A 25,474-nucleotide genomic window follows, 5' to 3' on the forward strand; every position below is an offset into this window, starting at 1 on the left:
AGGTGTATGTTTTAATAGTGAGTGAGTATGTTTTTAAAGTGAGTGTCTCATGACAGCCCTACCATTTATTGAAAACTGCGTTTAAACTCAAGTAGGCTGTTTCATCAGCTGATGAAAAGGTAAAGACTAAAAAGTCAAATCTGTGCTAAAGTCTGGCTTTTATGTAATTTATGTAATTTTCTATCTGGCATTCACACAATGACCCCCTAATGGAAAAAGGCTCTCCGTCTTTGAAAGAAGGGCTTAAAGATGGAGCCCCAGGTTGCACAGTGGCATCAAATAGTGGCTGGCTGATGAGTGCCAGCTTGAGATCTTTTAAGAAATTTAAAATCACTGTCTTCCTGCATCCATCATCAAAAAGGCACAGCAGGGACTGTATTTCCTGAGGATTATCAGAGACAACAATCTTGCACAGAAATTGCTGGCTCTTACCGATACTCCACTGAGAGCATTCTAACATACTGCATCTGTGTGTGGCTTTCCAGCTGCACAGCGGCAGACAGGAAAGCACTCCAAAGGGTTGACACCACGGCCCAGAGGATTACTGGCTGCTCCCTTCCTTCCTCTGTGGATCTCTACAATTATTGCTGTCTAAAGAAGGCAACGCACATCCTTAGGGACCCGGCCCATACTGGACACTAGACTTTAAAAGCCTGAACCAACAGAATAAGAAAGAGCTGTAATTGCACTGAACAGTGCCAAACTTGCCATAACCGCCATAACATAATGTACATTTACAAGGAATTTCAAATTCAAATTCCTTTTATTTCTTTCACACCACACCTTACTCTATTCCGAGACAAGGATCCTTTTTTTGTTATCTACAGTGAGTTTTTTTTTATAATCTTGTGATGTACTTTCATATGGCACAGAGGAGAATGCGTCTTTCATTTACTTACATTGCAGTTCAATGATATTGCTACGTTCAAAGATATGATGCCAGCAGGAGGTCACAATGGTTTGAATGTCTGACAGAAAATGACACAAAATATTTCAGGGTAGATTTGGACTTTGTAAGACTTTCATCTTAAACATATAGACACTGTTTGAATACAAATGCAGTTTTCAATCAATTGTAGACTATTGTCTTCTTTTTGCATTTTAAAGCTCTATTTACAGTCTGGTTACAATCCGTAGGTGCAAAATGTGAATATTTTCTCCCTGCCTTAAAGTGCTCACATCACAAAAACACAAGTCAGTCTGGTTCTTTTCGCCGTGGAAAAAAACACTGAAAGGCATACATATTTCCTCTGTTAGATGTGTGCTCGAAGGTTGAAATATTTAGGGTTTTTACGATTTTCCCTACTGAAGCTTCATGCAACTGAAGAGCCCTTAAGAACCCTTCCACCTGAAAATGCCCATGAAATACTATATATTGGTTTCTAAATTCTTATGGTACAGTTTGGTAGAACCTCAGTTGTTATATATTTGTCGATATTATGGCCGATGGTTGTGTGGAAGGCTTTTGCTTGAACACATTTCCACAAGATGGCATTCGCTACATCTGATTACTCGCTATTGTATGTCGACACCTTCGGAGGACAATTGTTTGATACTCCACTTCAGATAAAGGATAGTTTATGACTGACTGTGTATTACCAGAGGTGGCTTCTCCCATCTGCTGTCCCAACTTTCTTTTTTGACCAAGCTTGGACAGAAAAAAGCAAAAACCCAGAAGATGTTTGACTGTGGAAAGGCATACCAAGGTAGAAGTAAGCAAATCCACATTGTTTTCTACTAGATATATTCTACAAATGTTAGAATAATAATATAGGCTTTCATGCTAAATTTTGAGGCTAGTGAAACAGTGATTGCTGCTCAATCTTCCTGTGTCTTGTAGTTATATTTTGGAAACAAGTATTATTAATATTATTTGATGTTTCAGCGCAACAACACTTGTGGGACACCTTGAGCAACTGTCATCTTCATACGAGGAACATATTTCTTGACATCACAGTGAAAGCGTCAAAGACAGGAATCACTACAAGCACGCTCTCTATTTTCCACTCTATTTCTAGACTCTATTTCCAAATTTGTTTTATAGGGGTGGAAAAAGACAGAAAAATATGGATACATACACAAAGAAAGGAATGTGTCATGTAGTGACCTTTCCTGACGGCATGTAATCCGAAGCAACCCAATGCAGAACACATATACGGAATGCATTAGAGTCGTGCCCCGGGGTCACTTAAAAGGCGGAATTTAGTACACTGTGACATTTCCACTCAAACTGCCATGAATGATTCAAAGAATTAAGATCTGCTTATACTGTAGCCTTGGACTGCCATTAGAAGGCTCCGGAGACCACAAAGTAGCCTCTTCTGTTTTATATGGAGAAGCGTTTTCTAGCTCGCCTTACACGAGGGAACCTTTACTGTTTTACCTACACTGACTAAAACCTTGGCTATCTACTTAATGGAGCAATACAAAAAATCATGGCTTAATCTAGAGAAACAATGTAGTTATCTTCAAAAGATGGTTCCAGTGTGGGTTAAAGGTGTTGGGTAGCTTTGCTAGTTGATATGAAAATACACTGGAAATGCTCCTGCAAACAAAATGTTCACAATATCTGAGGCGAGGAAAGTGAAATTCCAATTAAAATGCCACAAGGACAATTCTTTTATTTGCAATGCATACAATCTTACATGTTATTATTATTATTACAATGTTATTACTGCAAAATACATTTTGCAGAATAGACATGGGGGAAGGGGGGTGGATGACACCCTACAACAGCTATAATATTAAGTGTTTTATTTGGATTGAATACATTTGGCAACTCTGTACAGTGGCTTACACACCTGGCCTGCCAGAGAATAAGAAGATGTAGCAGGAAGGAGTCACTATATTGAGCGGTGAGTAACCCCCCACACACACACCGGGGGGGCTGAGCACTCAACACTTTTGGAAGTACCATAGCTCATTGTTTTTCTTCCGAGCCCCTCCCGGATGACTGAGCTCCTCACCCAATCTCTCAGGGTGAGTGAAATCCCCTCCTCAATGAATCAACACCTTAGCATGGTGGAGGGATTTGAGTGCCCGAGGAGCCATGTTGTCTGGGGCGATATCAAACATGCTGACATCGATTGCCAAGCTGTCAAACTGAAACCATTGAGGTCGTACAGACTAGTGCTGATTCCTGCAGTAACATGGAGAGTGCGTCCCTTGTCAGTCCAATATGGGTGTTGGCAACCCAACATGACACAGTAGACATGCACAGTCATGTACTGTTTGTGTAGTCATGACATGAATTGTCATGTCACCATCACGATAGTTTTTTGTGATCGGCTTCGAAAAGGCATTTGTCAGCATATGCTGATCAGGTTACAGAAATCAGGCTGATCGTAATCGGTGGCCGAGCGATCGGAGCATCCCTACCAATGACAAGCCATAGCCATTAATTAATTGTTTTAAAAATTGCGATAGAGTGAAGGAGAACTATTCAAATTGCGATGTATTGCGGGAAGACTTTACACCTCTCACATCTCAGCAACTATTGTATTCTATCTTCTCAGGGGACAATATAGAAATATAACCAGTGTTTTGTCCTCATCTGTTTAAATTGTGTAGATTTTGTTTTTATTCCACTGTATGAAACAGAATACTGAAATGTGTTAGAATCTATTTTGAATTTCTCTTGCCAAATCTACACATTATTTCTCTGGATTGTCCTTTATGGTTGATGTGATTGGATCACCTTTGTCTCCTGAATATGCCTTTGTCTTCAACCACAAGTAAAAAAAGACCCCATAAATCATCCACTATCTCCACGGCTGCACTGCAAAATATAAACTCGACAGGAATTGTTTCATGCAGCATCAGGTATAGCATAACAATGGGTGTTTCCTGCACTAACAAGGTCTCAAGCTGCTGTGTTACACATTACTCTGTAATTAAGAAGCAGAAAATGGGAAGTCTTTCCTCTGGAAATGCCGGCGCATCTCATTGGGCGTCAGCACCCGGAGGAAGTGTGCTGCTGGCACATCAATCAATGTGAACAGCCTGTCAAAATGTCAACACATTCATAGTCTTTGGATGCACGCACACACCCTTGCTGGGGAACAGCTCATCCTTTGCCCGCAGACTGCTGTCGCTCCTGATTCATCATCATTAGGCCTCTTTACAACACACTTTCACCAGTAAAGTATGTCAAAGGTTTGCTTGGACAAAAAATATCATAAATCAACCTTCAAACCTCATCTTGATTACGTCGCAGTCTGCCAGCTACTCATTCACCATTGCATTGGTGCATGCAGGACACATTCATTTTCATCACCCTATTATTCTTTTTTGCCCTGGCTTCATTTATCTATTCTAGAATCTTTTCTCCATCAGTCCCTGTCTTCCCCTGCTTTTTGCAGCACATTAGGCACCACAAGAGCTTTTCAAAAACACTTGCGGAGACAAATGGACTGTGCATGTGGACCACACTTACGCTACAGCATTTGTTAAGGGTTAACAAAGGCAGTATATGGAAAAGGACAGACATCGGCACCTGTAGCTCTGAGCTCTGAAGTATTACCACATCATGAAATGGGAGAGAAGACACATTCGCACAATCACATCCCTCCATTCCTAAACACAAAGATCAGAAGATCGCCATTATCCTGTAATGTAAAAGGAAAAAAAGCTGAAACCACTCATCTTAATGGACTCCTTGAGTGCATTTGCATTATAAATGAAGAAATAAAAGTGATTCTAGTTCTGTAAAGAGATAAAACAGTACCCACCATAAAAATCTTATGGTATAAATGCAATTCATAAATAGCTTTTAAATTTGTTGGATTTCATGGTAAAGCCTTTTTTATGTTTTATTTGGTATCTTTATTAACTATCATATTTTCTTTCTCATGTTTTGAACAGCCACGCTGCCTAGGCTGCCAGATGAAAGGTCCAGCTGCACAGTCTGTCATAACCAATGTCCTTCATGGGGCAAAAGCACAGACTGTCGGCAGTCATCACAGTAGTGACCAGGTAACAGACTTCATTTGAATCCCATAATATCGTCCTGTGAAGTTAATGCCCTATCTCTTTGTAATGTAAAGTAGCCAACTAATATGACTAATATGACTAATATGAATTCTATTCAAAAGAAAATGTACACTAAACATATTCCCTCAGTGACCAAGCCTTATGTTATTAGGTGACCTATATTGCAATCATAAATCTAGTCTACAGATGGAAATTGCCTTATAAAATACTGAAATATGATGAAAGAGCTGATCCAAATAGTGAAATATGGATGAAATTAAGCCACAAAATGCCCTACTTAGCCTGCCTGGCTTCGTCATAAATTATCTCACAAAGTCGCCATCATTCCCAATTGGGCTGCCTCCTGTGGACTGCCATTATCTAAACTGAAGATGGCATAATTAATTAATTAGTGGCCATTATACGTATTTCCTACAAACCACAATGTTATATTGTAGCAAATGTAACAAAATACAGTGGGGAACCTTGGTTTGCGTCATTAATCCACTCCAGAGGGTCAGATTCTAATCAAAACGTACTCTGAATACATGTTTCCATAAGTAATAAGGTAAATCCAATTAATCTATATCAGAAAAACAGAAAATGTTAATACAAAACACATTTTTACAGTTTTACAAGCAAAAAAAATCATTTGAAAATGCATATAAAGAACATAAAACGTTACTTTTGTCTTTGTGTCACCGTGTTGAGCTCATTGTCACATTGTGTCTTTGGCGACAATCAGGCAAAAGTAATCATAAATGTTCATTTATCCTTTTCAGCCGTCATTTATATGCAATTAGAATTGTTTTATGCATGTACAACTTTAAGTGTAAAACTATGAAACATGTTTTGTGGCATAAATGTATTAGTTAGCAAAGAGAGTCAACTGATGATGACATCACAGACAGGCGACAGAGCTGACTTCCAGTTTCTGTTTGTGTGTATTAGGCTGCTCAAAAGTATATTTTGTGATAAAAATACATTAAAAACACAGTTATACTCATGCAGTGTCTTAATAATAAGACAATATTGTATGCTAACCGGAATATGGAGGTAAAAGAATCTAAATGAAACACTTACATGCTAGGACAAGGTTAAAAAGCCATAGCATTTCAGTATGTGGAATCAAACTATGGAATGGATTGTGTAAGGAACTCAAACAATGCACAACGATGAGCCAATTCAAGAAACAATACAAGCAGTTGATGTTTGCTAAATACAAGGATGAAGAGTCTTGAACCAGTCATGATGTGCTATATATATCACTATATTGACACTTACTATGGTACCCATTATGTCATTGGATGCTCATATCACTTCGTACTTCGGTACGTGACAAAAAAAAAGTAAATAAAATACATAAATAAATTACATGATATCAGAAAGGCAGGAAGTGAACAAATGTAACAGTTACTGATTGTAAAAGTACCAGATGGAGGGGTAGGATTTAATAAGTTTTGCTTCTTCCTACTCCTCTTGGCCATGTGGAACTGTGACCTGATTATGTGATGCACTCAATTGTAACCTGATGCATGTTCAAATGAAATTAAACCATTACCATAAATTATTAATACATGTGCATTAAGAATGAAAGTTTGTAATCCCTAACATGGTCTACTGTTACAGCCATAACCCTCGCCAGGCTAAAACTCAACTCTGAATCCCGACATCACTTCCTGTCCGCCCCCACACAGTTCCCCCAGCACTGGAACACATTCACGCACAAGCACATGTCTTATGTCTTAAATGGCTTATTCATGGTTAGCATGCCTACTATATTGGGTAATACGAGTGCTAAGGTGACTATAGGGGTGTATTTAATATCTAGAGGGTTCTAATAATGTTTTTAAAAAACTTATTTAGAAGGTCAGAAACAGGTTTTTTCTGTGCTCTAACTACAACTAAATTCACCTGTCACGGGTAAGTCTGGAACCAATTAACCATGGTAAACGAGGGACTACTACATATAGTTAAACATTCACATCCTATTGCTCTTTTAAAGATCCACCGTAGCAAGATTTGTCAGCACTGATTGTATATCTCTTTGCAGTATCTTAGTGTGACTCAGTGTATCATTAAATACAGGAAAGTACAGGCGCATGTAATCAAATTAGGTGAATAGTTTCCAGTCAGCTCTAACTCAGCTTTTACTAGCTACAGTAGTTGTAATTCAATCTGGTAGTGGTCATTCCTGGTTTTGTTCTGCATTGTATCAGCATGGCAATAAAAACTTGAAGTTTAATAGCCAATGCCAAAGTCACAGCATAAACCAAATACAGTATATATATATATATATATATATATATATTTTTTTTTTTTTACTGTCAGGACGGTCTGCATCAAATTGAATTCTAAAAAAAAATTGTGGTTTTGATGCGTTCTTTAAAAGAAACAAAAGCTCCATCTTAAAGGGCCCCTATTGAATCATACGTCTCTTAATTCAAATGAGCCTCTATCGCTCTTGGCAACCGGGCCACCATGTCTCATGTTGCTTTATTTGAACTGATATTAGCTCCAGTTCAGACTGTTTATCACAGCTCCACAGATTAGCGCTGACCCTCATGTCTGGGTCTTCAAGAGCCCCATTTGTTTCCTTGTGCGTTGCCAAGGCAATAACCTGCAAAACTAAAGGACAAGAGGGATGCAGCCCAGATGGTGAGGATGTTTTTTATTTATATTATTTTTAATATATTTTTGCATCACTCAAAAGTATCTTTGCAGCACCTTGGCTTTGGATATAATATATAATAAATAATATATAGATTAAATATATATATACATAATAAATAGATTATTTTGATTGTATAGACTTGATTGTTGGTTAATCAATTTAAGGAGCAACTTAGATTTGTGTCAACTAGTTTGTCCTCAACAAGGCTTCCATTCACGCAGCCCATAGATACCAGGAGCGTTAATCAGATCAATGCAACACAAACACTCTAGCGGGAGTTCAGAACATTTGGGAAGATTCTCTCGAATTTACAAAGGTAGCCATGTTAGCCATTTATCACGACGTTACTTCTGCATTAATTTAATTTAATTTGCCAGAGTGACCATTTCTTTTATTTTTCAACAAGAACAAGTAAGCAATTGACACTTTTTACTACTCAAAAATATGACGACTTAAAGTTTTACCCATTCTTTGCCTAAATGAAACGTTTTCAAACATAAAAATGGCTAAATAAACTACTACAACGCCTTGTGATCATATGTAGTATTCTCCACTCATCATTCGGTGCCAGTGATGTTACTGTAATGTTTGTTGAGACACACAAGCACCAGACTTGATCACCAGAACAACAAGCTTTTATTGCAGGTTTGAATTAGTATCTCACAACAGGCAAAATAATTCCTAATAAAAACACAGGTTACAGTTGCGGCTGTGTCATATTTATGCCTTAAATTGATTATTTTCTGTTACAATATTGCAGTCCTTCTCAATTATTTTCTGTTATGCCCCCTTAAGGGACACACATTTTTTTGCCCCCCCTCAATTTGAAATACTAGAGAAACTGGTAATATCTATTAATTTTCATTTATCTGTTCTGTACAGGTTGCTGAACTTGAAATTAAAACCAGGAAAATGCAACAAAATTGAGAGCATACAAGCGTATTCAGGTGTTCAGGCTGCATTTGTAAATAAGAATTTGTTCTTAAATTGCTTGCCTGGGTAAATAAAGGTAAAATAAAATAAAAATAAAATACATTCAGTAATTAAATTGCATGTTGAGTACTATATAGTATATATAGTATAAATGTGTACATGTTGGTAGGTTTGCATTACAATTGCCTCTTGCGCCCCCATAGAGTTCATCTCCCCCAGGAGGAACCCGCCTCACTATTTGAGTGGCTAAGAGTAGTGTGAAGGTCACTGTAGGGGTGCTATTTCATGTCTAGAAGGCTCTAATACTGTTAAAAACCATATCTAGTAAGTCATTAGCAGGTTTCTTATGTCACAGAAATACAGAAATATCGCATTTAGCAATAGGGAATTGTACTTCTTGGGAAATCGAGTCTCACAGTCGGGCCTGGAACCAATTAACCAAGATAAATGAGGAATTACTGCATATAGATAAGTACAATTTATCAAGAAATAACATGCTGGAAATCATAAATAACATGAATGAAAAATACAAATTAATGAAAAATTTAATTAATGTTTTTTTTCCTCCCATGCTTGATGGGAAAGTAGTTAAATGTAACTATAATGTAACTATTACTATAAACACTTTTAAAGCACTATTTGATTCATGATGTTCACAGATGGTCTTTGTAAAGTCCCGATTGTTAAATGAAACCTCCATCCATGAAATTAAACTGGCGGCAGTCACCAACCTTTAGGGGGTATTGTTGGAATAATTGTACATAAAGTTATCCTATTTTTACTATATTCTTATGACCTATTTTTACTATATTCTTATGACCTATTTTTCTTATGACCTACAAACATTTCGTATCACTCACATAACAAAGTAAGATTAACGCTGTACATGTGTTTCATATCACTCACATAACAATGTAAGATTAATGCTGTGACGCCTGCACTTGTGGTGTACATCATGATTAAGGGAAAACAGAACATGACAGAACATTCCTTAGCAGATAGTTTTAACACCCTCAGGGGACATAGGCACGGGTCAGAAGTAGATATGACCTCAAAGGCTATGTGTGTGTGTGTCCTCGGAGAATCACATGCCAAGGATGAGATATCTACACATATGGATAACATGTTGTGCAAAGAAACTGGTTTTAACTAGAATGATTAAACCCCCCTTCCCTCAGCTATTTGATTGTACAGGGCCTCCCTTCAATAAAAAGGCAAGAGGGCAGGAACTGCTTCAGAGTGAGGTGGCGAATTGTTACTGAACGGTTCCTGATCACTCTCCTTGCAAGTAAAAAGAAACTCATCTCTCTGTGTCTCCCTTTGTACAGGCAGTGTTTTTTTACAAGTGTCGGGGTTTAAACCTGACAGGTATGAAACTATTTCTTTTAATTGCAATATGTTCCCCTTCTTTAGGATAATGTGTAAAAATGTGGACAACCTGGCTCCATTCACAGCTGTTCTTTGATATTCATGAACAACTGTCTGCGCGAGATGTCAGCGATACCTCGCACTTTCATCCTGGTCCCTTGGCCCTTCCCAATATCTCCATGGATAGCGACATAGCAAATAACACATCTGAGACAGGCGACACTATAGGCATCGATTTTGCATGCCTGAAAAGGCCACGATAATGCCAGTGCATAATTGATGAACTCATCAAACATTGAAATACATTTTGTTTGGTAGAGGAAGTGATACAGAGGAGAAATGATGCCAAGCTGAATTATACAGACAGCAGAGATATTGAATGAGGAATATTCTTTAATACCCACCTTTCTTTTGCTGCCTCATTTACTTTTTAATACTAATTTTCTCATTCAGTCAGTGGCAAAACACATCTGGATGAGGAGTGAGTTCTTCCCCTATTAGTGAGGTGAGCTTTGATGTGACAAATTTGCTACAAGCTCATAACATCTGTCTACACCTAAAAAGCATCTGCAGGCTGCTGGGTGACAACTTTAATGACCCCCAATAACCTAATTTAACACCTATTACTGTTCGACATAGTTTGACTAACGTAGACTTCTTTGGAATGTACACTAGCAAGAAGTGACAATTAATAATTGTCCCCATTTGAATTGTCAGCTTTAGAAATGAGGACCCCAGTAAGGAAAGGTGAACAAACGATAAAGTGAGATCCAGTGCATCATGTTGTGTCAATACAAACCTACTAGAGATGCTTCTTATTCACTACAAAAACAGCTATACTAGAAACAGGGGGTAAGTAAAATTAGACTTTTAAGAATATAGTGAGTCCTAAAATAAGAATTCAGCCTGCAAGAAAGCTGTTCTTATCACAGAGCTAGATATATGTAAAATGTTCTTATTACAAGGTAGGATTTAAGCCAAATGCTCTTATAAAAGTCATAAATTGAAAGAAAAATGCTTTCATGAGACTAGATTTAAGCAACATGTCATTACATATTGTAGATTTAAGAATAAAAAAGCAATTCACACCAGTGGGCACTTTTTAGAGTCCACAATTAACCTAACGTGCATATTTTTGGAATGTGGAAGTTCATTATTAGAGCCCTCTCGACATGAAATAACATCCCTACAGTGACCTTTATACTCTTATTACCCAATATAGTAAACATAATAAGAGAACAATAAGAGAAAATACAACATTAAGACAAAAATAAGACTTGTGCTTGTGTGTGTTGCTGTAAATGTGTGCTAAGGGAGTGGACAGGAAGTGCCATCAGGGGTTCAGAATTGAGATTAGCTTGGCATGGACAATGGTAGCTTGTGTGACTGCTGTGAGATAATTCAAACCTGTAATAAAAGTCTGTTTTCCCGCAATCAAGTCTAGTGCTTGTGTGTCTCACCGAACATAACAGTAACATGACTGACACCTAGTGACCAGCGTAGGATAATACGCTCGAGCCTATCCCAGCTGTCTTTCACGGGGGGGGGGGGACATGCAAACTCCACACCGAGATGGCAGAGGGTGGAATGGAACTTGGGTCTCCTAGCTGTGTGGCCTGCGCACTAACCACTCGTCCGTGCAGCCCCCGTTAGATAGTGAAGCTTCGAAATTTGATGCATGACATGGTGAGGGATGACTGAATATAACTGTTCATAGAATACCCTTTTTCCAAGGAAAAAAGGGCTTGCAAAACAACAGCAGGCATTAAAATAGTCAAACCTTTTCACATGAACTGCAGATGTTAGTATGTGTCCACATAAAACACAAAAAGTTCATCTGCCTCTTGTATTTCAGTATGAATTTCTTTCTTATGTATCTGACATTATTAACTAAAAACCTGAATGCTATCAAAACAATGTAATTACAAATACACAGAACTTATGCATTATGCACTTGTCATTTTGTTGTCTGTCCATACATCGCTGTATGACTTAAGGGAGTATTCTCACTTCCAGTTGTATTTATGACATGTATTCTGTCTCTTTTAGTTAGTGAGATGGCTGGCACTGCATGGAGTCAACAAGAGAAGTGTTTTGTGGAATGCAGCCACTTAGCTTCATTCTATTATAGAGTGGGGTCAATGGTACCTTTTTCCTTTGTCCTGTATGGTTGACCCAGCTGGGCTTAATACCACACACCCAATACTCACTACAAGTTCAGTGCTGGCTATTGATTGCCCAATCAAAGATCTGCCTTCCTTTAAGCAAGCTAAAATGCCTCACACCATCTCCCCACCCAGGGAACACAGGTAGAACTTGTGCTAAACACCTATGTAAATGCTAAATGGTCTTTCACTTGTATAGCGCCTTTACCCCTCAAGGTGCTCAAAGCGCTTTGACACTGTTTTACATTTACCTATTGATGACGCAGCATCAGGAGCAACGGAGAGTTCAGTACCTTGCCCAAGGACACCTAGACATGATCACAGAAGGACAGAGGATCAAACCCACTACCTTCAGGTTGGGAGACAACCACTCTACCAGCTGAGCCACACCACCCCGCTAAGGTCACTAATGTCAAATAGGGGGCTACCAAAAATTTTGACCCATGGGTGGTGATTTTGAAACTCCTGCTTTACAAAGTAAAAATAACACAAATAACACGTGGCTGTCAAGCCCAAATAATATAATGTTTATTCATGTCATGTATAACGTGACAGGTGACAGTAATTGGAAACGTACTCATAAGGAATTCTATAAACAAGTCAGGGTGCCGGTCTTTTTGAGGTGCGTCAACAGGTTCCTCGTGTTTCCTTCTTTAGTTCTGAAAACTTTGTCATGCTGCTGCTCCATCACGATGGCAGCAATTCTTGACATTTAACAATTTGTATGACTTATTTATGAACTAAATTATTTAACTTTTTTTTCAACAAACAGCAGAACATGAACAAAAATCATTACAAAACTGTTAATTTAATGGCAAAGTGTGCAGCTTGGCTGATTTTTCTAATACTCTTTGATGCGTGAACTCGGCCAGAGGTGGATCATTGATGCTGACTACAAGGCATGCACAGCTGGATGGTCCCACTGCAGCCTGTTATAACTCAGAACAGAAGGTCATAACGTCACAGTCCTTTTTTGTTTACTTTTTTGTTTTTTGGTTACTTGACCTTCCTCCTGGACAATTTTCCTCTTCTTTTGAAAGTTATTTCTAATACTCATCCGAAAAGGCAACCAGGAAAAAGTCCCTAAGGACATCTTACTACAGCTGCCAACTCCCTGAAAAATAGAAAAGGGACACCTAATTGGCGGGGCCAAATGACCCAATTTTTTCCGATTATTTGTCAAGTCTAGTTTATTTATATAGCCCTTAATCACAAAAAAGCCTCAAAGGGCTTAACAAGCAGGCAACAATAGACGATAGATGACATCCCCTGATATGAACCCTCATTAACTACAGTGCAGATTGTGCAATGTCCAAATTTAAATATTAAGTAAAGTAACACTAATGATACCAGCAACATTTCAGATTGAATCAGAGCGTTACGAAGGGAAAACGTCTAATGGAGAAACATACTTACAGGGCATAGCACGAGCATCATTCAGGATAAAAGTATGGACCCAGTGAGCAGGTTATTATGCTAAGAGGAGCTGTGATTCATATGAAACCCACTTGAAGAATACATAGATATATACAATGCAGATTGTGAATATTGTCATTTATCCAGGTATGTGTATTCTCAGGGCATTGAATCTATCGCCACTGGGTTGTCTTAAAAGGCGTTATTCATGCTCCTGGCTAGATAGGAATGCTCTAGTCCATACGGATTGTTGTCATAGATACCAAAAAGCCAAGCTGTAAGTGAGCAACACGCAAATTCTCAGACATATGTATTATTTAAATATATGCATGATACCCTTTGGTCTTAAAAGGTTCCCACTGGCATGTTGTTCTTGATTGCTCTGGATTTGTTAGTATGTTGTGTATGCTTTGTACTGTATATATTACTGTATTGTTTTACTGTATTGTTTACTGTATTGTTTTACTGTTTTATAGTTTTGTCATGATGAAAGCTTTTTAGTGAGCCAGTCAGCTGCTGGTAGGGAATGTTCATGATTGGACCTAACTCCAAATGCCACTTTGAATTTAGTGCATGCTATCAGTTGCATGTTAAAGAGTGAAACTATTAAACAGGCCCTACTTAGCGGTGCCATTTCTCTCACAAGTCCACACTTTTACAAATGTACAAATGTGATGTGTACACTTAATTGTTTAGCATAAACAAGAATATGGTGGCCTTAAAGGTTAAAATGCCTCAGTACAGTATATACTGTATATATGTATACAGTATGGAATAATGTTGATGCACAAATTGACTAGCACAAACTTCCTCTTCTTTTCAAAGTGACCTGAGGTTGGGTTCAGGTACACAACAACACACAATATTTACTGTGCTGAAACATTTACCAGGTTTCAATGATAAAAAGTTCTTGCCAATGTTCTGCTGTCTGCACTTTTATGATGATGTTTCCTTCAAGTTTCCTTCATGCAGAAGCTTGCAGGCTCACTTAGGTCATGGATGGCTTCATTGTGCATTTTAAGATGCATGGTGCGTGTTCATTGTTTTAAACTTGGTTTGTTGGTGGAGCTGGACAGTTAATTACAGAGCTTGCGTCTGTCTGCTATAATTTCCCGTCTCACTGGTTACAGGCTATATGAAGAGATCATATCATTTAATACGTTATGTTATTCCTTGTTGTCACAGATCTGCAACATGCTTTGAATGACAGCAGAAGCTTTGCCATTACAGTGTGTGTACGTGTGTTTTAAAGTGTATGCACAAAAATTCGGAGCTGATTAGGAGTAAATCAACATTCTCTGTCAGTTCACATGTTTGCACCGTTCATGCAGTGTAAATATTGAAGTAAATATTACCCACACAACCTAACAGTATCTCATAAGAAGTTGCTCTTTTAGATATGTTGAACTACTATACTATAACTACTATGTTGAACTAGATATGGAAGGAATCCACCTCAACTCTGCAAATCCTTCTCGGCTCAGTGGCGGTTTTGACTATGGTTTCACACCACTGCCACATCTGTATCTACACGGATGTGCATGCAGCTGCTGATCAGCTTAACAAATCCACTGTGCAGTCCACAGGGAAAAAAGATGGAACAATGCTGAAATGCAACACAAAGCACTCCAGCATGTGCAAGTTAAACAGCTGTATGTACGGACTGTCATCTTGTCTGCCAAAATACAGCAGGTAAACATTACGGTGAAACACTGTTGTAGGGAAAAGGCCTAAGCTTGTAATGTTGATTTGAATCTTGATTATGAGGCAGCCATGTGCAGTCATTATGTGCACATTTTAAATCAATTAGGTTTTATGAGTCTAATGATGAATGCTTTACAATTAAACATTATTTAATATGTAATTTGGCCACTTTGATTGCTTCAGTTGGTTAGAATGTAATCTAGATGTTTCATTATATCTCTTTTGTAAGCCATCCACTCAAGTATTTTTATTTCTGAACTTCTCTGGTGTCAATACACTAATGCAAATGGTAACCTAACACAATAATCTCCCTTCTACTTTCAAGGGATCCGAGTGTAATAAATGGCATTTTTTTTGTGTGCAACATACTCTACCAGTCATCTTGATCTTGCCGATTTGCTCACAGTCTGCACAACTTCAAAATCCCACTTCTGTGAGACATATTGCATCATCATTGCCGTCTTTTAGCCAAAGGAAGAAATTTTGCTGACATTGTCATGTTTCATTAGAGTCACACCAAGAAAAATGGACACATAAGCGAGGACATGCTCTCTTAAGTGGAAACAAATTCAACTTGAATTGACTTTGAGCTGCACGATTTCTTCCCAGATGGACCAAGGCTCTCACAAACAGATTTTTAAAACACAACTCCCCTCTGTGGCATGAGGTGTGTACATGAGTGTACCTTCGCTCTCAGCATGATGGCACACTACAATAAAAGGCATTGAATAAGAACATACCTGCAAACAACATCAGAAAATCCATTAAAATTACAGCAGAAATGCTGTTTTTTTATTGTCATCTTTTGGTTTTGTTGTCTTTTGTGCTTTTCTTTATTATATTTACTGCTACAGTTTCTTGGGCGGAGCTACTGGACGTGCGCAAAGGGACATCATCATCATCCTTTTAGGTTCACCTGTGGCGACTGGATGGCACTTGGTGATTCCTACTCGTACCTCTACACCATGTGCTGCCATCGTTCCTGCCTGCTTTCTTGTCAGCTGTTGGTTATATACTCGGTGCCATCCAGTCCAGCTGCGTCAGTCTGCAGCACGTTAAGTAGCTCAGCCGGAGCGGCGTGCTTTACATCTAGTTTAGCCTTTTTGTTCCTGTGCACCTTTTGGACACTAGTAAAGAATATTAAACTTACCTCTTGTCGCCTCTGCGGCTTGGGATCTTGCTTTGCTGCACACACTCATCACAGTCAGACATGTGCTTCTATTTTTACTCTTTTTCACTTCTCAACACTAAAACTACTTCTGGGAACTGGAGAAGAAGGATGAAATTATAAGATACGATAAGATATGCCTTTATTTGTCCCTCAGTGGGGAAATTATGCTGATTTTCAGCTGTTGTTGTTAGGGTGTCCTGATAAAAAAAAATTGCACTTCCAATGCGATACCAATAATGCATCGGATGATAAATCAATCAGATATCATCACAAATTAACTTATTTTGTAGTGCGGAATGTTAGGAATGTCTAGTGAATCAAACAGAACAATAATCAGTAAAGGTAGGTATGAGAAACAGACCCATTTATTTCTTTGAGCATCTGGAGTTAGCGGCTGGACACAATATAGCTAGGTTTGAGGTGCTCAATTACAGGGATAGTTGGTATTTTTTGACATGAAGTGTACTACAGCAACGGTGACTTACCCTCACTCCAATCGGTCCTATGAGTTCAGTTATGGTCAGATATCCGTGACAAAGAATGTAGTTCCGCTTCGTTGCTAGGGCCACTCAAGTAAAGACTTTGGCTTCTCAAAACAATATGCGTTCAAAAAAGTAATTTGCATCCCAAAAAAATCCTCCTCAAAAAGAATCAGACCTCACAAAACGATTGGCCTTGTATTTATCTCCCACAGCATGTTCCTCTGCTGTGGAAGACATACCTCAAGAAGATGGCTCCCCGTCGCAGAAGTAGATGCAAGCATCTTCATCACATACACAACAATGGACAGTCATCAACGCGCAGTGATAAGGTGGTAGACCAAAAAAACACTAAAGCTTTTGTGGGATCCAGTATATTTTTTTGAGGAAGCATTTCTGTGATGCAAAGGTTTATTTCTTTCAGCTTTTTTCCGAGTCGCCACAGAGGATTTTTTTTTTAACCTGCATACTGATTTTTGGCTTGAGCCCTTTAAATTCCAGATACCCTTCCTGACGAATACTGATGATGCTTACTAGTGGAGATTCGAACACAGGGCATCTGCTCTAAAGTCCAGAATCCTAACCACTAGACCACAGCGGGCTCATTTCTGTGATGCAGACGTATTACTCTTTTGAACGCACATTGTTTGGCGAAGCCAGCCTCTTTGCTTAAATTGCCCCAGCAACTAAGAACTACAGTCCTCGTCCCTGATCTACGACCAGACGTGGACTCACAGGACCAATTGGGGGGATAGGTCACCGTCGTTGTAGTACATTGCCGATGGGGATATTATACAACTTCATGCCAAAAAATCCAAGCCATCCCTGTAAGCGTTTAAACACCACCGACAGGGTCTGGTCATCTTTTCAGTTGTAGCTAATGACTTCCAGTGTAATGCTGCTTCAAATGCGTGATGAGTTTGGTCGTATTGAACACCCTGGTTCTGCGCCAACACAGGAAACTTGTGCATGACACGTTTTGCCCTCAGCTGGACTTTAACGAAAAATACACACAGCCAAGATCACTCTTACGCCATGCATATCATTTAGCACACGCTGATGTTGTGATTATGTGGGCTCTATTCAGCTGCTGTTGGATAGACATGCTGGGGCGGAGTCAGGAATTGAATGTATTTGTCAGAGTGTTATTTAGATGCAGGTCTATATAATCCAATATTCATTTTTTTCAGATACGTATCAGCCCGATATCAATATTAGCGAGAGACACCCTTAGCTGTTATAAATGCTTATGATATTATGTCTGCGAGCTGTGTGGCAGGCTTTTGCTGCTACACTCAAGTCTGCTCACTTTTCCAAAAGACACGACTTGCGTCAGATGATTTGGTATTGTGTTTGGCACATTTTGAGGATGGTTGTTTTGATACTGAATGTGAATTCCCAGAGGATGCTCCCTACAATCTATCTTCAATCTAAACCAGTGAGAACACATGCACTGACACAGATGTATGTAAACAAAAAGGCAAAACCCAGAAGACGTTTGACCATGGTGCCAAACTGGCAGTACGTTTTTTTTCTACTACATATATTTGACCAATCTTAGACTTAAACAGCTGTTGCTGCTCTTGTATCTTGCAGTGGTTGCATAGATTCGTCGGTGTCAATCACGGCCAGTCAAACAATATACAGTACTATTAGTGCTTGATTTTTGGATGAGTGCTTTGTCATCATAAGAGAATATGTTATTGCTGTGTGGTTGTTGAATGAATATTTCTCTTTCTTTGCTTTGCTGTGTATCCAAGGCTATGTTTTGTCTGTCGACATGACCTTGCAGGCAAGAGGGTGACGGTTCAGAAAAGAACACAACTTCATTTCACTTGTATTATATTGTTGTATCCTGGCAGATGACATCAGTGTGACAAAATGTTTTATAATATGTTCATTGTAATTGCCGTTTTTTGAACATTTTTGGGTGACAAGAGCACTGAAATATAGAAAATACAGTACAACATGCTTATTATATACAGTACATTATAATATTCATGACCATACATCAATATAAATATATATTAATCTAAATGTTTTTACATTTTTGTAAAAAGAGTTGTGTATTATGGGTCGCACGGTGGCCAACCAGTCAGGAGATCGGGAATGGGGTTCGATTCTCCGCTTGTGCATCTCTCTGTGGAGTTTGCATGTTCTCCCTGTGCATGCGTGGGTTTTCTCTGGGTACTCCGGTTTCCTCCCACATTCCAAAAACATGCTAGGTTAATTGCCCACTCCAAATTGTCCATAGGTATGAATGTGAGTGTGAATGGTTGATGGTCTATATGTGCCTTGTGATTGGCTGGCGACCAGTCCAGGGTGTACCCCGCCTCTCGACAGCTGGGATAGGCTCCAGCATATCATACGTGAGGATAAGCGGTATAGAAAATGAATGGATGGATGGAGTTTGTTGTATTATCAGATAAATATGGAAATAGAAAAAAAAATGTGTATATTGTAAAAATGTGAATATTACATACATGGTTCAGGTTATGTGGGAGGAAGTGGCAGCCAACTCCCACACAGATCATATGGGTCCCCTTAATGACAGTTGGGTATTTCATACATCCATCTTGTTTGTCCTTATTAGCTTATGGCCTATCCCAGGTGAGTTTTGGGTGAGAGGTAGGCTACAGTCAATCGCAGGGCAGATATAGAAAGCAACTTCATTTCCTCACTGTGAATAATTTCGAGTCTCCAATTAGCCTAACATGCATGTTTTGGATGGGAGGAATTATCTGAAAAAAAGAAAAAAAACACACACGCATGGGAAGACGTGCATCCTCCCCGCGGAGATGTTCCAATGAAGATTTGAACCCGGATGTCATAACAGTCTATAGACAGTGGAACCTTGTTTAGGGTAATTAATTTGTTGCAGAATTACTCTAACTGAAACAGATGTTCACTGAATCGTTTCCCATAAGAAATACAGCAAATCTAATTAATCTCTTCCATTCATTCATTCATTCATTTTCTACCACTTATCCCAGCTGTCTTCGGGCAACAGGCGGGGTCCACCCTGGACTGGTGGACAGCCAATCACAGGGCACATATAGACAAACAACCATTCACACTCACGTTCATACCTATGGACAATTTGGAGTGGCCAATTAACCTAGCATGTTTTTGGAATGTGGGAGGAAGCCGGACAAAACCCACACATGCAGAACATGCAAACTCCACACAGAGTCTCCGAGCTGCGAGGTATGCGCGCTAACCACTCGACCGTTGTGCAGCCTAATCTCTTCCAGAAAGCCAAAAATGTTAACACAAAACACAGTTTTCAAGATTTACAATTGTAGTTTGACATGCAGAAACAATTAACTCATATACAGTAAATGCACATGAATAAAGTGAAGTGAAAGGGATAGATGAAACTTTAAGGTTACTTTTACCTTTACTGAGGACATGATTCTTGATGTGACTGAAAACAGGAAGGTGGTCGTGAACCACAGTAAAGGTTTGTGAACTCTACCGTTTTCAATGAAGGTAAATGTAACCTTTAAGGGGAACTGCACTGTTTGGGAAATGAACACATATTTATTTCCCTTTGAAAGGGAAATAAGAAAAGGAGTTAATATGAGCTAGCTAACAACGGGCGTGATGGGAAATACCTAGTTTGATGCTAACTCAGGGACGGGCAAACTGCGGCCCACGGGCCACATGACGCCTGCCATGTGTCTTAATCCAGCACACTGGGCATTTCTAAACACCCATATATTCCCACCGCAAGGCATGCTGGGTAGCTCTTCGTTGCAGCTGAACTACCCAGCATGTGTTGAGGGCATGTGGAAATAACATTTTTAAGTTACATGTTATGTTTAGCGCTGTTGATTTATGTGTTTTGCGTTAACGTGTTGTGGATGTCTTGTGTGTTTGTTTCATTGCTCCGTGAGCAAGTATGTCATTCTGATTGATGCTGCCTATATATAGACGGCCCCTTTAACCCATTGTGGCCCGCATGTCAAGAAAGTTTGCCCACCTCTGTGCTAACTCATATTAACACGTGTTATAATGCACAGAAAAAGGAAATAAATACGTGTTCATTTTGCACATAAGGATTGTGAATGATTGACCAAATTCCATGTTGTATTTTCTTACCATATTTGTTGTGCTGTCATATATTTTATCCACTTTGTGTCTCAGAAGACGTTATTCCTCTCTCCTACAATGTCCATTACAATTCCATGCAAATGCATCACAACTGATTATGCAAACTAGGCAATGATGTCATTATATCAACCCCCCTACTCTCCCAACTCTCCCGAGCCAACACCGGCACAAACTCATTGCCATCCCGCGGGAAAAAATGTACAAACCAAACACTAAGCTGACGTTACAACTCTAATACTGAATATATTATATATTGAATATACTGTATAACCTCACTTGTAATACAAAAGTGTTTTATTCCATCCACAGGCCCTGACACGTGGCAAGGTGAACACTTTATCATCTTCCCTCATACTTTATATGATCTTGATCGAAAACAAAATGCTTGTTACACTGAAGATAAATGCGTGACCTGAAAGTCAGTGTTTTTCTTTTTTTTTTTTACAACAAATATCCTTTACCCCAACCATCTGTGATTAACAGATGTAGCTGAAGTGTGACAGGAGTATTCGAGGATGCGTGCTGATGCAACTTTGTCCTCACTATTAATGGCAAGGCATGCAATTAATATTTTTGGCACGTTGGTGCACCTGAGAGGTCACTTGAGCTTAGTTGGTCAAACACTTCTGTCTCATATAAAAAAGGTCAATAATAATATTTTATTGCTCTATTTGGTATACACAGTTAAAGAGACATCAGTGAGAAAAACATAGCATCTAGGTATATATCATATTTAAATGTCATATAATGTATTTTAAAGACAGCTGGGATAGGCTCCAGCACCCCCCGCGACCCCCGTGAGGAAAAAGCGGTAGAAAATGAATGAATGAATGAATGAATGTATTTTAAAGATCCATTGTATATAACTGTATGAATCATGTTGTTTGTTGTTCGATGAACAATGAAAAGACATGAAAATGCGATTGTGGTCACCAGACAAGACCTGTTTCTGTCCACAGTTTACAACAGAGCTACAGCAATTAATCAGTAAATCAATGATTAATCAATCATCCAATTAATCGATTACTATTTTGGTATTCAATTAATAGTTTTTCAAATGTAAATATCCTCACAAACGTGAATATATTTTAATTCCTTTGCCATCCATAAAAGCAACCTAGTATTATCTTTGTGCTTTAGGCAAAACTAGATATTCACAGATATTAGCTTTGAGTTTGGAAAACAGTGATTGACATTTTTGAAAGAATAATTAGTTGAAAATAAAGAATCATTATTACTATTAAGAATATTAATTTCCAAAGCAAGCATAGGCTACAGTATATGTATGGTGGGAATCACCGTTTACCTGATACCGTTTTTGGCACTAGTTTTCCTATCATTGCTCAGTCAAAACCCAATGCCCCATATCATTTCATAATCACCTTCCTTAAAATTCATCTCTTAATAGGTATTTGTTTGTGACAATAGGAAATCGTATCTCCTTTTCCATTTTGTACCTTAAAGCAACAAACATCCTCCTCCATTTTGGTACTCTGTAAGGGATAAGCGTTTCACAGCCTCATTTCTAATGCTAAATACTACAAACATAAAACCGCATGTGCAGTAAAGCTGACATCATGGGTATGTGTTGCTAAAATGTCTGTCACACCCTGCATGTATTCAGGTATTGTGTTTTGAGGTGGTTTTGACAACATATTTTGATGATAATGACAACAAGACATTTATCCAATGTCCTACTACTATGGTTTTATATCAAATGATGAATATAGTTAATGCAACAAATGCAGAAATGCTCTACATGTAAGTGTAGTATTAGTCAGAATCTAATTTTAAATCAAATTTTTCAAGTACAATATCTGAGTATACTCAAAAACTAGTATCCCTGGCAAAATTCCTTGGACCTCTGTGAGCGGCATCAGACGTGCACACTGTAGCCTTGCACCTGTCCAATTCCTAAAAAACCTCAGAACTGTGAACTTCCATTCTGTCATATTTTATATATGACTGGTTTCAAACAGACAGCAAGGAAGATTCCACAATGTCGTTCTCAATCTCAGACTAAACAAGCAATGATCTCATGGAATTAACCATTAATCTTGTAGAAAACCCATAGTTCATCATTTCATTTTCCATTTATTTTCTAGTTTCCCTATTTGACTTTCTGATTTAAAGCAGCCTATTGTGCCACTGTTTTATCCTGCAAATTTACTTGAAATTAAAAATAAATTAAATTAACAGACCTTCCAGTTCCTTCAGCAACACAAAGGCAGCGGAACACTCTGGCCATTCCTGGCCATCAAAAAGAAGCACGGCAGTAAAACATGCACAGTTACACCACATATTCACTCCGCACTTTTCACTCCCAAAACGTGCTTGCTTCTTTGGCTTTGCAGCATGTTTTATAAAGCGTCCCTTTCTCATTCGAAAATGAAAAAAAACACCCAGTTTCACTGCTTGTTCTTTTGTTTGCACATACCCAGACAACCAGTCCACCTGAAAAGAACTGCTTTTTCTCACTTTGGCTTGTTTCGTTTCGCCATTTGACAGGGTCATCAAGCAGTATTAGCTACAACCTGTAACCTGTAAAATAGCAGCATATACTACGTAAACAGGACCTTATCATTGGCTGGACAGTGTTCGTCATTGTCTTATGTCTTGTTACCGCTCATTGTCACCTGTCATTCACCTTAAATGACCTTGAATTTTCTTTCATCTCATTGTTGTTGAAGCAAACATCCTCCACTTACCGCTTTTGCAGATTGGACAACACTGGTCCGGCTCATATTCAGGGTCAACACACTCTGTCTGAGGACAAGCCGACACAGAACACAATACCTCCCCGCTTGGCTCGCATCTGCATTTCTCACATGGAGACACCTGAAAAACACAGTTACCATCCTTACACCACTGAAGTTTGCTATTTCTATTTCAATTTGTTTGTTAACAAATGTGAGTGTGGTATGCTGGAGCCTATCCCAGCCATTTGCAGGGCACATATTGAAAAACAACTATTCACATTCACATTCATAAAATTTAGAGCAGCCATTTTTTTGAAAAACCCTCACATGGACATCCATCCATCCATTTTCTATACAGCTTATCCTCACTAGGGTCGCAGGCAATCGAACCCCGGTCTCCTAGTGTGCCTGTGCGGTGACCACTCTCCACCGTGCAGCCCTAAATGCACTAAAAACCTCAAAAAACATTGGTTTAAATAAAAATTTTAAGGCCTATAAACTAGGGGTGCATTACAATTTTCTGGTCATTCAAAGCCTGAATTGCTATGTTTGTCCTTTTTTTTTTAACTGACAGCATACACTTTCAATGTTCCAATCTTAAGTTGTTGAAAAACATTGAATAATACCTGTGAAACAATACAAACTTGTTTTAAATGTGCATGAGGTAGTTTTCGCAATATCTTGAAATAGTACAAAAGGTAAGTGGTGAATTGCCAGAGGTTAAAAAAAGGTAAGTTTACCCAAAACTGAAAAATAATATATTTCAGAATTATACAAAAAGGCCTGTCTCATTGACACTTTAAAGCTGCTCTGCAGAAATGGAGGTTGATCAAGCCTTGGCAGTTGGTGCAACTAATTCCTCCACATTAATATCGTCCTGTCTCCTCTGCATAAAAACTGTGTTCGGAACTCACCGTGGTACTATACCCTTGTGAACATCAGTTGAAAAGCATTGTACTGGAGAAAGTAATTTGTTGCTGCAAAAATGGCAAGAAAGAAGGGAATTAACAATGGAGGAGAGACGCACCATCTTGACACTTTAAAATGTAGGTTTTTCCTCCAGAGAAATCGGAGCGTTCTAAAACTTTTTTTTCTAAAACTTACATTGCTATCTTCAAATACTGCATATTCCACAGTGTATTGGTTTCTTTAATGACGAATGAGGTTTTCCCTTTTTCTGGGCATGACCAACATCAATACCTTTGAAGATACGTAATTAGCTACAATTAGCTTGTCAGTAGGCTGGGTAACTGTTTTTGGATCTGTGGGCAGGACGTGACAAGTGCCAAAACAGTTGAAAACTTCTTTCGGTCCATACACACAGGAAGTGACATCACCCAAAAATATGGTGAATGGGCCTAATAATGCTGAATTGCGTTTTAATCTCCTCGATGTCTTACCGTCTTATATAGTGCACGTCTACTGCTTCACAAAATGAAGCCAACACTCATAACTCCATAACTTCATGTTCTGTAGATAAATAACGTTTAAAAACATTACTCGTCCATGCACACTAAAACACTAAAGCTGGAGTTACTGAAAATGTCCAATCTGCTCAGAGTTCTTCAATAGCTCAGTTTTTAAGGACAAAAACCTGGACTCAAACCTGAAATATATGCTTATATACTTGTGTTTTTTCATTATGTGCTAGTGTATTTGGAACGTAATCCCATCAAAAAGTGGGGATCGACTGTATAGATCCATTTTCATGGAGATTTCTTCCTACAAAAATGGCGCAGCAGAGTCATAACAGTAGATTTAGTTATCAAATCCCAGAG

The 25,474-nt window shown here is 38.7% G+C and overlaps 1 protein-coding gene across 2 annotated transcripts in view; it reads right to left on the minus strand.

Annotated features, from left to right (window-relative positions):
* Nucleotides 1-25,474, minus strand: part of vwc2 (von Willebrand factor C domain containing 2) — a 58,351-nt gene that overhangs the window by 2,093 nt on the left and 30,784 nt on the right. Inside the window, exons 3-4 of one of the 2 annotated variants that reach the window (XM_058058014.1) lie at nt 23,706-23,835; nt 19,282-23,538 (exon numbers count right to left, since the gene is read on the minus strand). In XM_058058014.1, coding sequence (XP_057913997.1) covers nt 23,525-23,538; nt 23,706-23,835 — 144 coding nt within the window. In that variant the 3' untranslated portion in view covers nt 19,282-23,524. Of the gene's footprint in view, nt 1-19,281; nt 23,539-23,705; nt 23,836-25,474 lie in introns of those variants that run through there. The other variant, XM_058058013.1, reaches the window with a different exon arrangement.

Source organism: Doryrhamphus excisus, chromosome 20, assembly GCF_030265055.1.
Source record: "Doryrhamphus excisus isolate RoL2022-K1 chromosome 20, RoL_Dexc_1.0, whole genome shotgun sequence".
Taxonomy (NCBI): Eukaryota; Metazoa; Chordata; class Actinopteri; order Syngnathiformes; family Syngnathidae; genus Doryrhamphus; species Doryrhamphus excisus.